The following is a 15,759-nucleotide window of genomic DNA, read 5'->3' as shown; positions in this document are numbered from 1 at the left end:
CCAACTCAAACATGGAATGAGCATATAGTTAAAATGACGAAGGTAACTCATAAAGCCTTGAGTAATATGATACATCATTGTTTTCTTGAATCAATAAGTTTCTTCTCAGTACTTTCAAAATTGTTATGGCAATTCTACAAGCAAAACTGAATGAATATATGATTATCAAGTTCCCTTTGTAATCGTATTACAAAGGGCTGACCACTTGGAGTTATCGGGCATGAGAAAAAAAATCAGTCATAAGAAATATAGACTCACCTATCACATGTGCAGCTGACCATGAGAGATAAAATATTGTACACAATGTATGTAAAAATTACAGCTGTTATTGTGCCTCTGGGAATAGAATAGCTGGGATTCTTTAAGTCACCTGGTAATGATAGCAAGACAAGGATTCATGATTTTAGTTAACTTATTTTACAACCCAAACTTCATTGAATGTTGCTTGATGCAGAGATAAAATTACACTTACAACCAATATAGTTTAACAATTCAGCAAAGGAAGTGCCACTTTGTTCATTATATTTTTAATTCCAGTCAACAGACGCTGATAAAGCACAGTCATAAACATGTTTATCAGGCAATAAATCTTGCTGATACCCTAATGTAGGCAAATAGTTTGCTTTACAGTTCAGATTTAATAGTTAATAATGCTCTGTATCAAGCTGCTCTTTTATAACAGAGATTGCATATAATAATTTGATTGCAAACAATGTACTATTAATTTATGGAAATAATTTATACTTCAAGTATAGGTTTGAGCCTTACCTGACATATTGGATCCAGCCATAATACCGGTGCATCCATTGAACATAACAGCAAATACAGCAGCAAAAGTCATCATCGTACCAGTTGTGTAGTCTGCTACATACTTAGCTGCAAAGAAAAATGAAAGTTTTAAAAATGTGAATAATAGTATAGGCCTAAACAATATTGAGCAATTGGAGTCCATGATACATGGAAAAAGGAAGTCGCTGTCTGTTTTTCATTTCATGGCAATCTTCCCACACAATTTCGGCATGATCAGAAAAAAAAATCTCAAGAATATAAGCAGAACATTTCGTAAGCTTCCTGCTCATGAAATTGACCCAACTCTATGTTAAGTGATTTCATGACTCAGCAATAACAAAAACATAAAGTCAATCAACATCAGATTAATAGCAAATTGGAACGAGTTTGCATCCCTAACTTTCTAATGTAGATAGCATCCAATCTTACGGAAACAATCTTAAGTAAAATTAGTCGTTGCTCAATGAATAGCTGACCACAGAAAAGCAAAATCCAGAAAACATATACAAATCTAACTCTCTCCAAAAATCTTGTGACAAGTGAATTTGATACTTAAAAAGCAGTAAGGTTCCGAGCAAAATGCTATCAAAATTCAGAAATATTTAAGCAAATGTAAATTAATTGCCTACATTAGATTAAATACATGTTTACATGCAAGATTAATATTAAAATTTTTGGCAATGTACATGTACTTGTTACATACACCTGTTAGGGTACATTCTCCAGTTACCTTGTAAGGTAACTGTAGACTTCAGCCAGGAACAGATGTCATCAGGTGGTTCCCAACCTTCACAGAGTGTTTCGACCCTTAACCACAACACTCTCCAGTTGGTGGGCCGGCAGTGGTGGCCAAATCACTGCCTATCTGCTCCTGGCTTCCAGCTTCCCTCCTCTCGCCTGCTCCAAATCCAACAAGAGGTCGTTCTGCCTCTTCCCCCATCCTACGAGCTGCTTGTTTTTTTTCTCCTTTCGTCCAGGCCCAGATCTGACAACAACTGCCATGCTGATTTGGCTGGGAAACCTCTGCAGCCGATCTCCACAGGGAACAACCATGCCTGCCATCCCTTGTCTTTACACCCCTGCACTAAGGGCTGATACTTCAAGGCCTTTCTCTCGTAGGCCTCTTCCCATCCCTCCTCCCACGGCACAGTCAGCTCAACCAGAATTACTTTGTCTTCGGTTGACCACAGTACAATGTCCGGGCATAGGGTTGTGTGCACCACATCTGGGAACTGCAACCTCCTTCCCTCATCGACCCTCATCTCCCAGGACCAGGCCGTTAGCAGCAGATTGGGCTTTGGTTGTTTGGTTAGGAAAGGCCTGGCTCCCTCTTTGATAAAGGTGATGGCCTTCCTCAAATCTGTGCCAGCTGTCCTCTTCTTGCATCTCTCTCCCTCTAGTGTGTCAGCAAGAGCCAGAAGCACCTTATCATGGCACCACCTATACCATCCTTGAGTTAGAGCTGTTCTACACCCGGACAGTATATGAGCCAGTGTCCCCTTTTGACCACAGAGCTTACAGTTTGGGTCCTCTCTCATCCCTCATGTGTACAGATGTAATGGTGAAGGAAGGGTGTCATACATGGATTGCAAGAGGAAGGAAATACGGAAGGGCTCCAGTCTCCATAACTCTGTCCATGAGATCTTGCTTAGGCAGATCCCATTTTGTCCAGGCATTCTGCCTTTGTTCCACTGCCTTTGACATCCGCTTCTCTTCCTCACAGATCCATACTTCTGCTTGTATCATGTCTCGCCTGTTCCTTATGCTTGTGTTTCCCCACTGCTGGAAGTGAACTGAGCCAAGGCCTTGCCGCCCGACACAGGGGTTGCCGATAATATTGCGCAGCTTCAGAGAACACACTGCCGGCTCCACAGCTGCGTTGGCTGCCCACTTGTGCACAGATCTGGTTGTAACGCCTGCTTGCTTTACCAAGACGTCATTGGAATCTCTCAAGCTTAATAAGGCTCTGCATTTTGCCACCTTGACTTCCTCCACAACAGATGACAGGGCAAGCTGCAGTTGCCCAGATCAAATATAGAGGTCCACTGAAGAGAAGCTTGGGGGAACTCCCAACCATCTCCGAAGGTGCTTGCTGGTTTTCCTCTCGATGCCCTCTATGGCAGTCATGGGGAACTCAAAGTGTGAAGAGCCAGAGAAGCCTGGGCAGAAGGCCGTATTGGTACAGCCAGGTGTTGAATTTACCCGGAAGTCCTGATTTGTCGATCTTCTTCAGCCATTCATCTGTCTGTTTCACAGCATTGGTGACATTGGCCCCATCTGTCAGTGACATATTAAACCACTTCCCCAAGCATTGGGTTATCTTCCATGGAAGGGATGACCTCACCCTGAACTTGGAGGCTAAACTCGCTAGTAACTTTGCCCTTTCTGATCACCATGCACCTGGACTTCTTGGCCTTGAAGGACATCCTCGCCCAAGTGGCTACATCACCCAGGGTTTCCAATACCCATCTTGCTTGGACATGTGACACAGTTGTTATAGTGATGTCGTCCATGAACCCTCGTAGAGCCGGCTGAACAATGCCTGACTCCAGCATTGGGCCGTGGGTTACATCTTCTGCTGCTGATAATAGGAGGTTCGTTCCCATAATAAATAGGATGGGGAAGATGGTGCACCCTGTTGGAATCCCCTTCTGGAGGTCCTGCCAACTAGTTGGGAAATGGGCTGATGTAAATCTGAGTTTGAATCCTCCTAGGTAGCTGGTGATCATGTCTCGAATAGCCACTGGGATGTAGTAGTGGTCGAGTCCTTCTCGGATGAGGTCATGTGGAATAGACCCGTAGGCATTCGCGAGGTCTAACCAGACAACTGTTAGGTCGCCTTTTTTCTGCTTGGCCTCACGGATCAAATGGCTAATCATTGAGGTGTGTTCCAGACACCCCGAAAAGCCTGAAATACCGCCTTTCTGGATGGATGTGTTGATATAGTGGTTCTGTGTCATGTAAGAAGTCAGCCTTCTTGTGAGCACAGAAAAGAAAATCTTACATTCCACATCCAGGAGAGAAATTGTCCTAAACTGGACAATTGTGGAAGAAACCTCTTCCTTTGGAATAAAGCATCCCTCTACCAATTTCCATCTTGATGGAATAGTACCTTTGGCCCAGATCTTTCTCATGACCTCCGAAGTAGTTTTGGGCATTTCTTATACACCTTATAAGGTATGCCACTTGGGCCTGGGGCAGCTGATGCTTTAGCTTTCCCGATGATATCCTGGATTTCCTGCCATGTAGGCTCCCTCACATTCAGCTCACTTGATAGTTTTTCTGGTCTACGCACAGCCCGATTGGTTCCTAGTCCCTGACCCCTCCGCGGGTTTTAAAAATGTGAATAATAGTATAGGCCTAAACAATATAGAGCAATTGGAGTCCATGATACATGGAAAAAGGAAGTCGCTGTCTGTTTTTCATCTCATGGCAATCTTCCCACACAATTTCGGCATGATCAGGAAAAAACCTCAAGAATATAAGCAGCACATTTCTTAAGCTTCCTGCTCGTGAAGTTGACCCAACTCTATGTTAAGTGATTTCATGACTTAGCAATAACAAAAACATAAAGTCAATCAACATCAGATTAATAGCAAATTGGAATGAGTTTGCATCCCTAACTTTCTTATGTAGATAGCATCCAATCTTATGGAAACAATCTTAAGTAAAATTAGTCGTTGCTCAATGAATAGCTGACCACAGAAAAGCAAAATCCAGAAAACATATACAAATCTAACTCTCCCCAAAAATCTTGTGACCAGTGAATTTGATACTTAAAAACCAGTAAGGTTCTGAGCAAAATGCTATCAAAATTCAGAAATATTTAAGCAAATGTAAATTAATTGTCTACATTAGATTAAATACATGTTTACATGCAAGATTAATTTTAAAATTTTGGCAATTAGTAAACTGAAATATACACAATTAAGTCAACAATGGCCTTTAGAATTCATCAATTTTCATTACGAGTAGTTTTTGCATCAACTTACGTGGAAGGTTGCTCTTTAGAGTTGACAGATTAAATCCAGTAAATAAACCCTCTCGAAATTCTGTGATATTCCCTGATGTCACTGTAATATTAATAGATCTAGGTGACACTGCAAAAAAGCTAATAAATATTGTGCAGAGCACCACTATAACAATGATGAAAATTACGAAGGTAGCTTTGGCATAGATATCAGCTCCAACCAAACACACAAGAAGGCAGAAGATGAGAATCACTGTGCCATAGAGAAGCTCATACCAGTACGATTGAGGAAGAACTTGAATGCCACTTCTTGTGGTTTGCCCTGTAAAAACCAGATGTTTCAATTAGCAACCCACTTTCGCATAAAAGGAACTACATCTTAACATATGATACAGACCACTGCCGAATTCTTTAGTTCCGTTAAATATTGTTCCTGTAATTTCTTTGTCAATGCTATTTAAGATTAAGGATTTTAATGTCATTTCCTGTACCCAAGCACAAGGAGAACAAAATCATTGTTGCTCTAGATCTGATGCAGCACAAAAAAATACAAGAACACAACAATAATTCAAAAATAAACAATAAGTACATCTGCACAACTTAGTTTATATACAGATTGATTGTATGTCCATAAAGTAACGCAAGGCTGTACATAAAGAGAATGAGGGGAAATAATAGAGAAATGGTGGAGGTGTTGAACAGATTTAATGCCTGGGGAAAGTAACTATTTCGAGTCTGGTGGTCCTGGTGTGGATGCTACGTCACCTCCTCTCTAATTGGGCGTGGGACAAACAGTGGCACGAGCAATGCATGTGGATGCAGAGGTCCACAGGGATATTGTCTAGTTAGCGCTGGCATCCACTATGAATGCATGGGACATCTCTCGTAGGTCATGTAATTCACACCTGTTCTGTACAGGAAAAAACCACTAGGCTTCACAGCAGTAAATTGTAGAGCAGGCAGGCAGGCATATGTTTATAAGGACACTTTGCTTATTCCAATGTGGTAATGAGCCAATTAGAGTTGTTCTTACCACGTGAAAAGAAAGTTAAAATGGAGTGACCACTGGCAACTCACAAAACATCTGGAAACAACGTCTTTGAAATCAGTGTTGAGTAACTAATTTATTCAAATTCCAGAGGTTATTGGAAAACTGACACAGTGGATTCTGGTTAATTGGGACACATCAAAATTAGTACATTTTGGCTCAATTAGCCAAAGTTTCATGGAAACTTGTGTGTGTGTGTGCGCGCATATTATTTTGATTGACTGTAAATGACCACAATCAGGGCAGACACCTAGTGCAGATAATGGATTGCCTTTTTTGCCTTTCTGCAGGAAGTGGTGCTGTAATCTTTCGAAATCAAAATAAAAAACAAAATTATCAAAAAAATCACTGCTTTTTTGAATCAGCTATTAGCCCAAATGGATAACATAATACAAGCAACTGATGCTACTTAAAAACTATTCGCTCTAAAAACAAGGTGCATTATCTAACGGCCACACAAGTGCACACAGCTGACAGTAGTTGGAAACTGTTCTGCAACAGTCTCCTGTACCAATTAATCAGCATTTTGTCCCAAATAAATGAAGTGAATCCTATTTTCTTGGTTAGTTTTTGTTCTTTTAAGAGTTGTCCTAAATAAGTGTTTGCCCCAATTAAGCAACAGTCCAATGAACCAGAATCACTGTATTCTTCACAGACTTGGTGCAATATTGAAGAGAGACTGTTGGGTTCAATCCCCTCGTAACATAGGAATCACACCAGGATCAAAGTTAGAAGTCCTGGATGGAAGTGCCCCATGGGTTTATTAGGACATTAGCTGGACTCAACAGAACAACACAAGTACATATACAAGTTCACAAACACAAGGAATTCTGCAGATGCTGGAAATTCAAGCAACACACATCAAAGTTGCTGGTGAACGCAGCAGGCCAGGCAGCATCTCTAGGAACAGGTACAGTCAACATTTCAGGCTGGGACCCTTCGTCAGCAACTTTGATGTGTGTTGCTTACATATATAAATTGCATATTTAATCTCAGGATCAGGAAGTAATTTACAGTACGTACATTTTTCAGATGTTAGAAAGAAGGTAGAGAAAATTCTCACTGATGTACTGATTTGAGACTATTTCAAAGGGGCTCACACTAAAGGTTGCAGTTTGGCTTTCAGAAGAGTAAGGATTCACTTGCTCACAATGTGCAGGGAAATTTTTGAAATCAATTGCTTGTTTCAAATGAATGTTAAACTGAAAACAAAAGCTTCTCCTTTGTGGAATGCAAGGTAATATCTCTCCATTATTGCTCTAATTTCCAGTAACCACTGCTGTTTCCCACATCCCGTTTTCCCCTGTGACCTCCTTCTCTTCCTCTTCCCCAATGACCTGCCCATTACTTTCACCTTCTTCCCTCTAGTTCGTGACTTCCATGGCCTCTGGTCTTCTCCAATCAGATCCCTCCTTTAGCCCTCTGCCTCTTCCTTCTGGTCAAGGTGACACCGAGCTGCAGCCTCTGTCAAGGCCAAAGCAGGGGTAGGCAACCTTAAGCACAAATTATTTTCTAGCATGCATTATTCCTTAATTTGAGGCAAAACATAACTAGATGTATTTAAATGGATAATTCCCATATTCCAAGTTTTTTATGGCATTTATCGGGCCCACCATCCGCTCATTAATACGCGATCCGGCCCAGAGAGGCTAAAAGGTTGCTGACCCCTGACTTAGCCACAGGTTTTTTTTGTTCTTAGCGCTGGTTTAGGGGCTCAGAGAGTTATAGGTCAGATTAGGGTTTTGGATCAGGGATGTGGAGGAGTTACACGTCAGCATCTACTCTGCATCTGAAATCCAGTGACATGGATGGGTGATGAAGGACATCTGAAATCCAGGCCTCCACTCTGCCCTGGTGAGCGACGTGAGCACTGAGCCAAGGGGACACCTGGAATCTAGACCTGCGCTCTGCGCTTGAAGGTGAGCGACAGGGAGAGGTGATGAAGGACATCCGTAGATGACAGGCTGTTCCAGGATTGGACATCCAACTAACCAGTAGACATGAGGGTAACTTAGTGGACGAGTCTGGACCTCGCCATCCTGCCATCAGCTAGTACAGTCGTCAATACCAAAGATCGAAGTCCTAAGGTCAATCAGAAGTCTGGAAGTCAAAGCCTGGAGACCCATCCTGAAGTTGGAGGGCTGTCGGAATGAGTCGGTTGGAGGGAAGAAATGGGTTTGTTTTGCTGCTTGCTGTATTCGGTTTTGTTGTGTTATATTGTTCCGACGAGCCTTCTGGGCATGTTATGATGGCACCAGAATATGTGGCAACACTTGTGGGCTGTCCCCAGCACATCCTTGAATGTTGACTGTCAACGCAAATGATGCACTTCACTGTACTTTTCAATGTGCAGGTGACACACAAATCTGAATCTGTTATCTCCCAGCTTCTCCCTTTTCTTCTCCATCCCTACCCTCCTGCCTTTCCTCCCTTACCTGGATTTACATATTACCTACCAGTTTGTATTCCTCCTCCTCCCCCCACCCTTTTATTCTGCCCCGTTCCCCTCCAGTCTTGATTAAAGTCCCTGTCTGAAACAAAAACTATTTATTTGCCTCCATAGATGCTGCCTGACCTGCTGAGTTCCTCATTTTTGTGCACATTACTCCAGGTTTCCAGCATCTGTAGTGTCTCTTGTATCTCTCTACCATTATTCACTTCCTTAAAGATCCCACACATGCTCCTGCAATGTGACAAGCTACTTGACATCCTTATCACAAAGATACATTTCCACACCAAGTGCAGTAAATGGGATTAGCACATGCAGGTACTTTCTAGTCAGTACTGTCATTTTGGGCTGAAGGGCCTGTTTGTCTTACATCACTGGCTTCCTAGTTCAAGGCTCATCCTTGAATCTACAAAAATCATAAAATTTATCAGGAACAATATAATATTTACAGAAAAAAAATCTTTTTTAATTTGGTGCAACAGCAGGGAAATAAAATCTCTGGATCTCTTAGTAGGTCTGTTTAAAGCTACAGTCATTTTTAATGATAAATATGTTGTTCATTTTCTATTACAGTACATTAATCCCTGTGTTTTATTTTTTTGCCAACAAATGTGTAAATAATCCCCAAAAATTAAGACGATAGCATTTGCAGAAACAAAAAAAAAGTTGAATTAATCTAAATTGCTTACCAAGTGGCAAACCAAAAATATCAACAATAGATTCAACAAGACCCAGGACGTAAAGGGCACTCCCACATACATTTGCTAAGAAGAACATGACTCCAATGCTGCCCCCAAACTCCGGGCCTAAAGCTCGACTGATCATATCTGGCCACAACATTAAGGAAAAGCAGCAACATCTTTGGAAAATCCTATGATTATTTGCAATCAATATAGTCTGTATTTGATACTAAAACAAGGCTTGTTTGATGAAGTCAGATGTGGTTACCTTCTTGCAAGTGCAATGCACAATAATGCTGGTATATTTAATTTATATTCTGCCCCATATGACATTGGTGTATTGACTTGACACTGGTGCACAAAGGAAGGAGTCAAAACAGACCACAAAGTTGGCTTGCACAGTGAGAAAAATTCAGAAATATTGAATCTAAAAATGAGAACCATGTTAGTGAAGTTTTAAAAGTGCACACGTTTTTCTTGGCAGCACGTCATTTATAAGCAATACCTAGCATTCTCAGGCTGAACGGATTGGTTCATTCTGTCACGTTAGAGTGCAGAAGAGGTGAAGGAAAAAATATTCTGATTTGTTTGTGGAAGTTGAGGGCAGTTAATATGCCTTTTGTTGAGAAACACAATTTTATTTCTCCTATTTCTCTTGGTCTCTGCCACGACACTGGGATAAGTGGCATTAAATATAAACAGACTGGTAGACAGCATAGATTTAAGTAAGCAACCCTCATGAAAGTAACTAAACTCATCAAGGCATAAGCTTCTGTACAAATAACTGATCTTGTTTGGGACACTGCATTCACAATACGAGGGCTTCAAGGGTTGAAACATGAAGATAAATCTCAATAAGTTGGCTTCCATTCCATTTAGAAGGATGGCTAACTAGCTAAAGTTTTAAAATTAGTGGGATTCAATGGAGTGGGCAATCTCAATGACCTTTGACATATAAAATAATTATTTTCAGAATTGTTAGTCATCACCATTTTTAAATATTGACATTGCTATTCCTAAATATTAATACAACTGAAACTCTTAAATCTAGATGCTGCAAAATGTTACTTTGGTAAATTACTAAACAACAGTATTTAAAGCTAATGATTTTATAAATATCACAAAGGATACAGTAGGCACCACCAGCATCCAATGCACCATTTGTGGAGATAGCACACACTGATAACACAGTCATGCTTATGATGAGATATGCCACAATGAACATAAGGATAGTCTGGTACAGTCCTGCTTGACCAACAACAAAACCTTTAATTTAAAAAATAAAGGCAGTTATTAAACAAGAAAATACATTTGCTATGTATCACGATGAACCTGGTTGGGAAAAAATTTATTAATATCCATTTTCTGTATTAACATTATATTACAAACTGATTGGTGAATTGTTGAATTAATCATAGATTTCTATGGGGAAAATTATTTTCAAAGGGAATTAAGTTCATCCCACTGATCTCCATTAGGATATCAAAGGTCTCTGGGAGAAAAAAAAATCAAGAAATGACTCCAATCGTATCCAACAACTTCAACAGATTTTGGTAAGATTTGATTTAAGATTATAACCTTCAATACTATGAAATGCTCTCTGATGTCTTTATAATCCAGAGCCGTGAACAAGAAAGAAGAAAAAAAGTTTCACTGTAGGAAAGTGAGCCTTTGCAAATGGGAGTACTTTATTTGGAGGTGCTTGTTGAGACTGTCCATAGAACAAGGCAAACTAGTTTCCAAAGCAGATCACTATACAACCAAATAATATTGCTAATGCAAAAAGGTCCATAAACAGCATACTAGATAAGTATCCTGTCTTGTTGAATGGGGAAATTTGAGTACCTTAGGATCTTCACCTCACATGGATGTTTGGAGTGCAGAAACAGAAGATCATTCAGCTGCTGGTAGATGTTTTGTTTTGTGGAATAACTGAGAACACATGTGACTTCAGTTTAATATCACATCCAAAGATGACAAAGCAATGATCCCACACTTCTGCAATGAAATTCTTGTGTTGTGTAGGAATCCAACCCACAACTTTATTACCAAAAGGGAAGTGCTACAAATTAAAGCTGAATTTTAAAATAGTTAGCAAAAATTTGGTCAATGACAAAAATCTGCATAATTATCTTTTCTACAATTCTCTTTTCGACAAAAGGAAAAATTCATATGTAAAATTGAGATCATGACCTTTTAAAGATTAAGAAGTACCATGAAGCAGAAATCACATCTTCTATTTGGGCAGTAACTTTTCAGTTTTTATTCATTCGTGCCAGACATTGCTCTGGAGAAAATAAGGAACTAAGTCAAGAAGTCAAAGTGAAATTCCAATATACTTGACTGCCAAAATGGATGCACCTCCAAATAATTGAGTCTGTTATAGTTCGCAGTTACTCAAGGGCACATTAATAATCTATTTCCAAGGCAACAGAAACAAAGATTGAAATCAATCAGGGCATTGACCAGTATTTTTAAAAGAGTGAAGTCATTAAAGCAGAAAAAACAAAGTAGGCCATTCATAATCACATGCAAGCAAAAACTTCCATTCCAACCCCTGATTTTGATTTATCCTTTCTTGTTGGTATGGGACACCTGTAAGCGATTTTTCGTTACATTAGTCAATATCAATGAGCTAGTTCAGGAGGATACTTTCTTTATAAACTATGCTTTTGGAGGCTGAATTACTGAAAGAGAACGTCAGGTGAGTGTTCGATAGTGTACAAACACAATGTAATAACTCCCACACCCCTCCCAGAAAGTGTCTTCAAATAAAACCTAGTCATATGTCGTATGACTAATGGGCAGATATAATAAGACTCACTGTGGTGGCAAATTTTAGGGACATAATTTCATAGCTTGTCACCTTAACAACTCAATGCTGTCACAAGCTACAGGTCAATGAAACTGGGGGTGCAACAATGAATTCCCAGAACTCTGCGAGGCTGGGAGAGCTTACAAAGGTAGTGGGTGGGTAGGTAGAACCAGGAAGGAATTGAACAGTACAAGACCTACAAAAGTTATGGCAGGCAAGACTGTGAGCTACCGTACATATGAACCGAGCTAGTTCAAAAAGGCTGTTAACTAGTCACCCTGACTAATTGTTTATGTTTAAGGCAGGCTAATTTAGTTTTGTCAAGGTGAACTTTTACCCTAAATAATATGTATTAAGTAAAGTTAGAGAGTATTTGAATTTGTATCTTTAAACTGGAGAACAAAAACAATGATAGACATAGTAAGAAAGTCGGGCATCAACAGAGCCACCTCGGGTCTCATCCGACTGTGGTTGACGTCAAGAAGGGAATTTCCATTTGTGACCAAGCTAAACAACAACCGGACAGCAGCAAGTTCGGGGTCGGGCAGAAACTTTGGGGCCAGCACTTACCTATTCGCAGAAAAACCACCACACTGAACATGGAAAGCAGGGTGGGTACCACCACCCCGAAGAAAGTGGACAGCTTCTTAGCTGACGTCTGCTGGCATTCTGTCGGTCTACGGAGGCTGCCAGCATCGGGAGCCACGTACAACCTGTAGTTGAGCAGGGGAGTGCGTTCAGCCATGGCTGCAAACAGCCGACAAGCTCACAAGACCCCACGCCTGTACCCTACACCGGCACTGTCGCTTCTCATGTGACCAGTCACATGACCTCAGCCTCCTCCTCCTGGTCCGACGCCCTCATTTCTGTTGAGGATCGCAGAGAATGGCGGAGGTAGTTGGTGCAATCGCCCGCCACGTCAGCTCTCTTCAGTTTCACTTTTATTCCATTACTTCCTACTTAATGCGTAGTTTTTAAACAACTAATAGATTTGGCGATTGCAATAACACTTTCAAATGTACTAAAAGTAATTCTACACCTAAACCACTTTGGTTTTCAGTTCGTTAACAAGCAGGATGTCTCGTAACGGGTTTCGGGGTTTTGCAGCAGTTCTACACAAAACACTTATCGTTTAATGTCAATGCACCTGCTGTTTTCGTCTGGCGATTGATGGTTTGGGAGGTACCGTTCAGGTGAATTTTGTTGTAGAGACGCCAACTTTAGTGTATAAACGCAGACATCCCACCCTGCAAAAACTGATTTCAGGGAGGTAGCACCATCAATTTGCGGGAGACTTCTGGGAGAGGTGGGACGTCTGCAATAGAGTGGCTCCTTAGTAGCTGGCCAGCTAGTTTAAATAACGTTAGCTATGCTAATGAACGAATGACACCTGTTAAACTTACCTCAACATGTCTTTCACAGTCTTAACCCACCATGGGCAATAGAAAAGTCACTGTTGCAAACAGTGCAGCGAGCAACACTGTCATTATTTTGACTCCTAGTAGGCAGGGGTGATGTACATTTTATATTGGTTTGGAACATATATATATATATATATATATATATATATATCTCTCTCTCTCTCTCTCTCTCTCTCTCTCTCTCTCTCTCTCTCTCTCTCTCTCTCTCTCTCTCTCTCTCTCTCTCTCTCTCTCTCTCTCTCTCTCTCTCTCTCTCTCTCTCTCTCTCTCTCTCTCTCTCTCTCTCTCCTTCTCCCCCCTATATATATATATATATATATATTCATTTCTTCCCTCCCCTACCCCCGCAGCACTCTCTCTTGCTTTTCTCTCACTCACTCTCAAAAAAAATTGATTTCCGTGATATCGTATATAATTTGCGGGCATCAGGGAGCCACTATCAATATGCAGGAGACTCCCGGAAGTTCCAGGAGAGGTGGGATGTCTGTAAACGGTACACAGATTGTACGTTTGGCGTTGGGATATTGTGTGTCAATCCAGTCGGCTTCCTTTGTCCAAACAAGTTGTGTTCTGCCGAGCATTTTAGGCATACTGTGTTGGGGCTGGAATGTGAGGGGACACTTGTGGGCTGCCCCGCCTAGCACATCCTTGAGCGAGTTGGTTGTTGATGCAACAACAGATTTCACTGTGTGTTTCGATGTACATGTATTACCTGTGCTGACGATAAACTTGAAGTTATGGTCAACAGTAAACCTCAGGATATTAATGATTGGCAATTCAGTGGTGGTACTAAACGAGGTGGTTAGATGTTCTCTTGCTAGAGAAGGTTATTTCCTGTCAATTTTGTAGAGTAAATGTTAACTATTGAATCAGCCTATATCTAGATTGTGATGACTGCTTCATTCACTGTTATGTTGCAACTGGAATTTAAGATATTCCTATATTTTAATGGTCTTAAAATTGTGCAATCATCAGCTACTTCAGACTACCTGATTGATGGAAAGAAGGTGGATCGACCTGCATCAGCATTTATCATGCATGAGGACTGTGGGAAGACTTTTGCAGCCCTTCCATATCCTTCTACCAACACACATCAAAGTTGCTGGTGAACGTAACTGGACAGTTGCTGGACGAAGGGTCTCGGCCTGAAACGTCGACTGTACCTCTTCCTAGAGATGCTGCCTGGCCTGCTGTGTTCACCAGCAACTTTGATGTGTGTTGCTTGAATTTCCAGCATCTGCAGAATTCCTCTTGTTTGCGTTTTTAAATATCCTTCTACTCTCAGGTTTTGTTATTATTAGCATGCAGAGATGATTCATATCACAGTGGATAATTTTAAATATTTAGAGCCTATATGTTACTGCATACTCTGGTGGATGTAGCCAATTCTTCCTTAAAAAAGTCAATATTCAGAAACTTTTTTTGAGTTCCTCAGCTATGAAGTTTTAGCTAATCTATACGTCAGCAAACAAAATGTTTCATTTGTTAACTCACTACGAGGCATCTACTAATCTACATTTGAGCAAATCAGTAAATTTAAAATGTTGCTTCCTTCCATACAGGCGAAGTCCAGATTGTTTAACTTACTGCAGACTTTTATAGCATTTGTAGTTCTTGATCAAACACTTGCAAGATTCTGTATACATGCTTTCTTCTCACCACTGATGTAGTAAAGCATTTTAGATTGGTACATGGGAAGTCACACAGAGCTACCACTCCATCACACTGCATTGCCACAGATATATGGCCCACATAGAGCTCTGGTTAGAAAGGTATTTTGCTAAAATCAACAAAAATGGTTATTTTATCTGTCGAATATGTAGTAGTATGAGCTAACATAATTTTTTTAAATTAGGCACAGATCCATCCAACTCAGAACATCTGCAGTAAAACTTTAAACATGCTTGTGCTACAGCAGCTTTAATAAAGTACTTCACAATTTACTTTGCCTCATAGTTGGTCATTTTACAGCTGTAACTGTGTCTTTTCATTGGGAATATTTGCTGATTGAGGACTCCTAGTTTGCTTATCCTTCCTGTAGTTCTGTTGGTTTGTCATGTGTTTCTGTGATATCATTCTGGAAAAACATTGTATCATTTCTTAATGCATGCATTACTAAATGACAATAAAAAAGGACTGTGTCCTCATAATCTAAAAAAGTAATCCAGGTCTCAAGAGGGCACAGAGCACCGCTGCCATGATACCCGTAAGTTCTTGATTTTCAAATCACATTTTACTCATTTGAAGGCAGTGGTTAATTTAACTACTGATGTTTGCCTTTGCCATGAGGTAACAACTTACAGAAAGAGGTCTACATTTTCAGAGTCTTGCTATAGATCTTTACAGCCTCCGTAAAATCCTCCAAATTCATTAAAAGGATAAGAGAACCAACATCAGTGACCTCTCCCAGTCCAAAATCCCCAGGACCCAGTTACTCTCAAGTAGCTACGTTAGACAGGCCACATTGCTTGCAGGCCTAACACCAGATTCCCAAAGCAGATGTACCATTCCAAGTTTGGTCATGGGAAGGGATTACCAAACAGACAGAGAAATGTGCTCAAAGTCGCATGTGGAGGAAATATACATG

General features: G+C 40.6%; 1 protein-coding gene across 1 annotated transcript in view; it reads right to left on the bottom strand.

Moving 5' to 3' along the window:
• The window catches only part of zgc:153039 (uncharacterized protein LOC767698 homolog), a 134,306-nt gene extending 121,731 nt beyond the window's left edge, over nt 1-12,575 (bottom strand). The window contains exons 1-6 of the mRNA XM_063045709.1: nt 12,322-12,575; nt 10,068-10,202; nt 8,946-9,083; nt 4,782-5,081; nt 769-876; nt 259-370 (exon numbers count right to left, since the gene is read on the bottom strand). Coding sequence (XP_062901779.1) covers nt 259-370; nt 769-876; nt 4,782-5,081; nt 8,946-9,083; nt 10,068-10,202; nt 12,322-12,496 — 968 coding nt within the window. The 5' untranslated portion in view covers nt 12,497-12,575. The remainder of the gene's footprint in view (nt 1-258; nt 371-768; nt 877-4,781; nt 5,082-8,945; nt 9,084-10,067; nt 10,203-12,321) is intronic.
• Between the last annotated feature and the right edge of the window lie 3,184 nt (nt 12,576-15,759).

The sequence above is a fragment of the Mobula hypostoma genome, chromosome 4, assembly GCF_963921235.1.
Source record: "Mobula hypostoma chromosome 4, sMobHyp1.1, whole genome shotgun sequence".
Classification (NCBI taxonomy): Eukaryota; Metazoa; Chordata; class Chondrichthyes; order Myliobatiformes; family Myliobatidae; genus Mobula; species Mobula hypostoma.
Note: the sequence above shows the minus strand (reverse complement) of the source record. Positions and strands in the feature narration are given on the sequence as shown.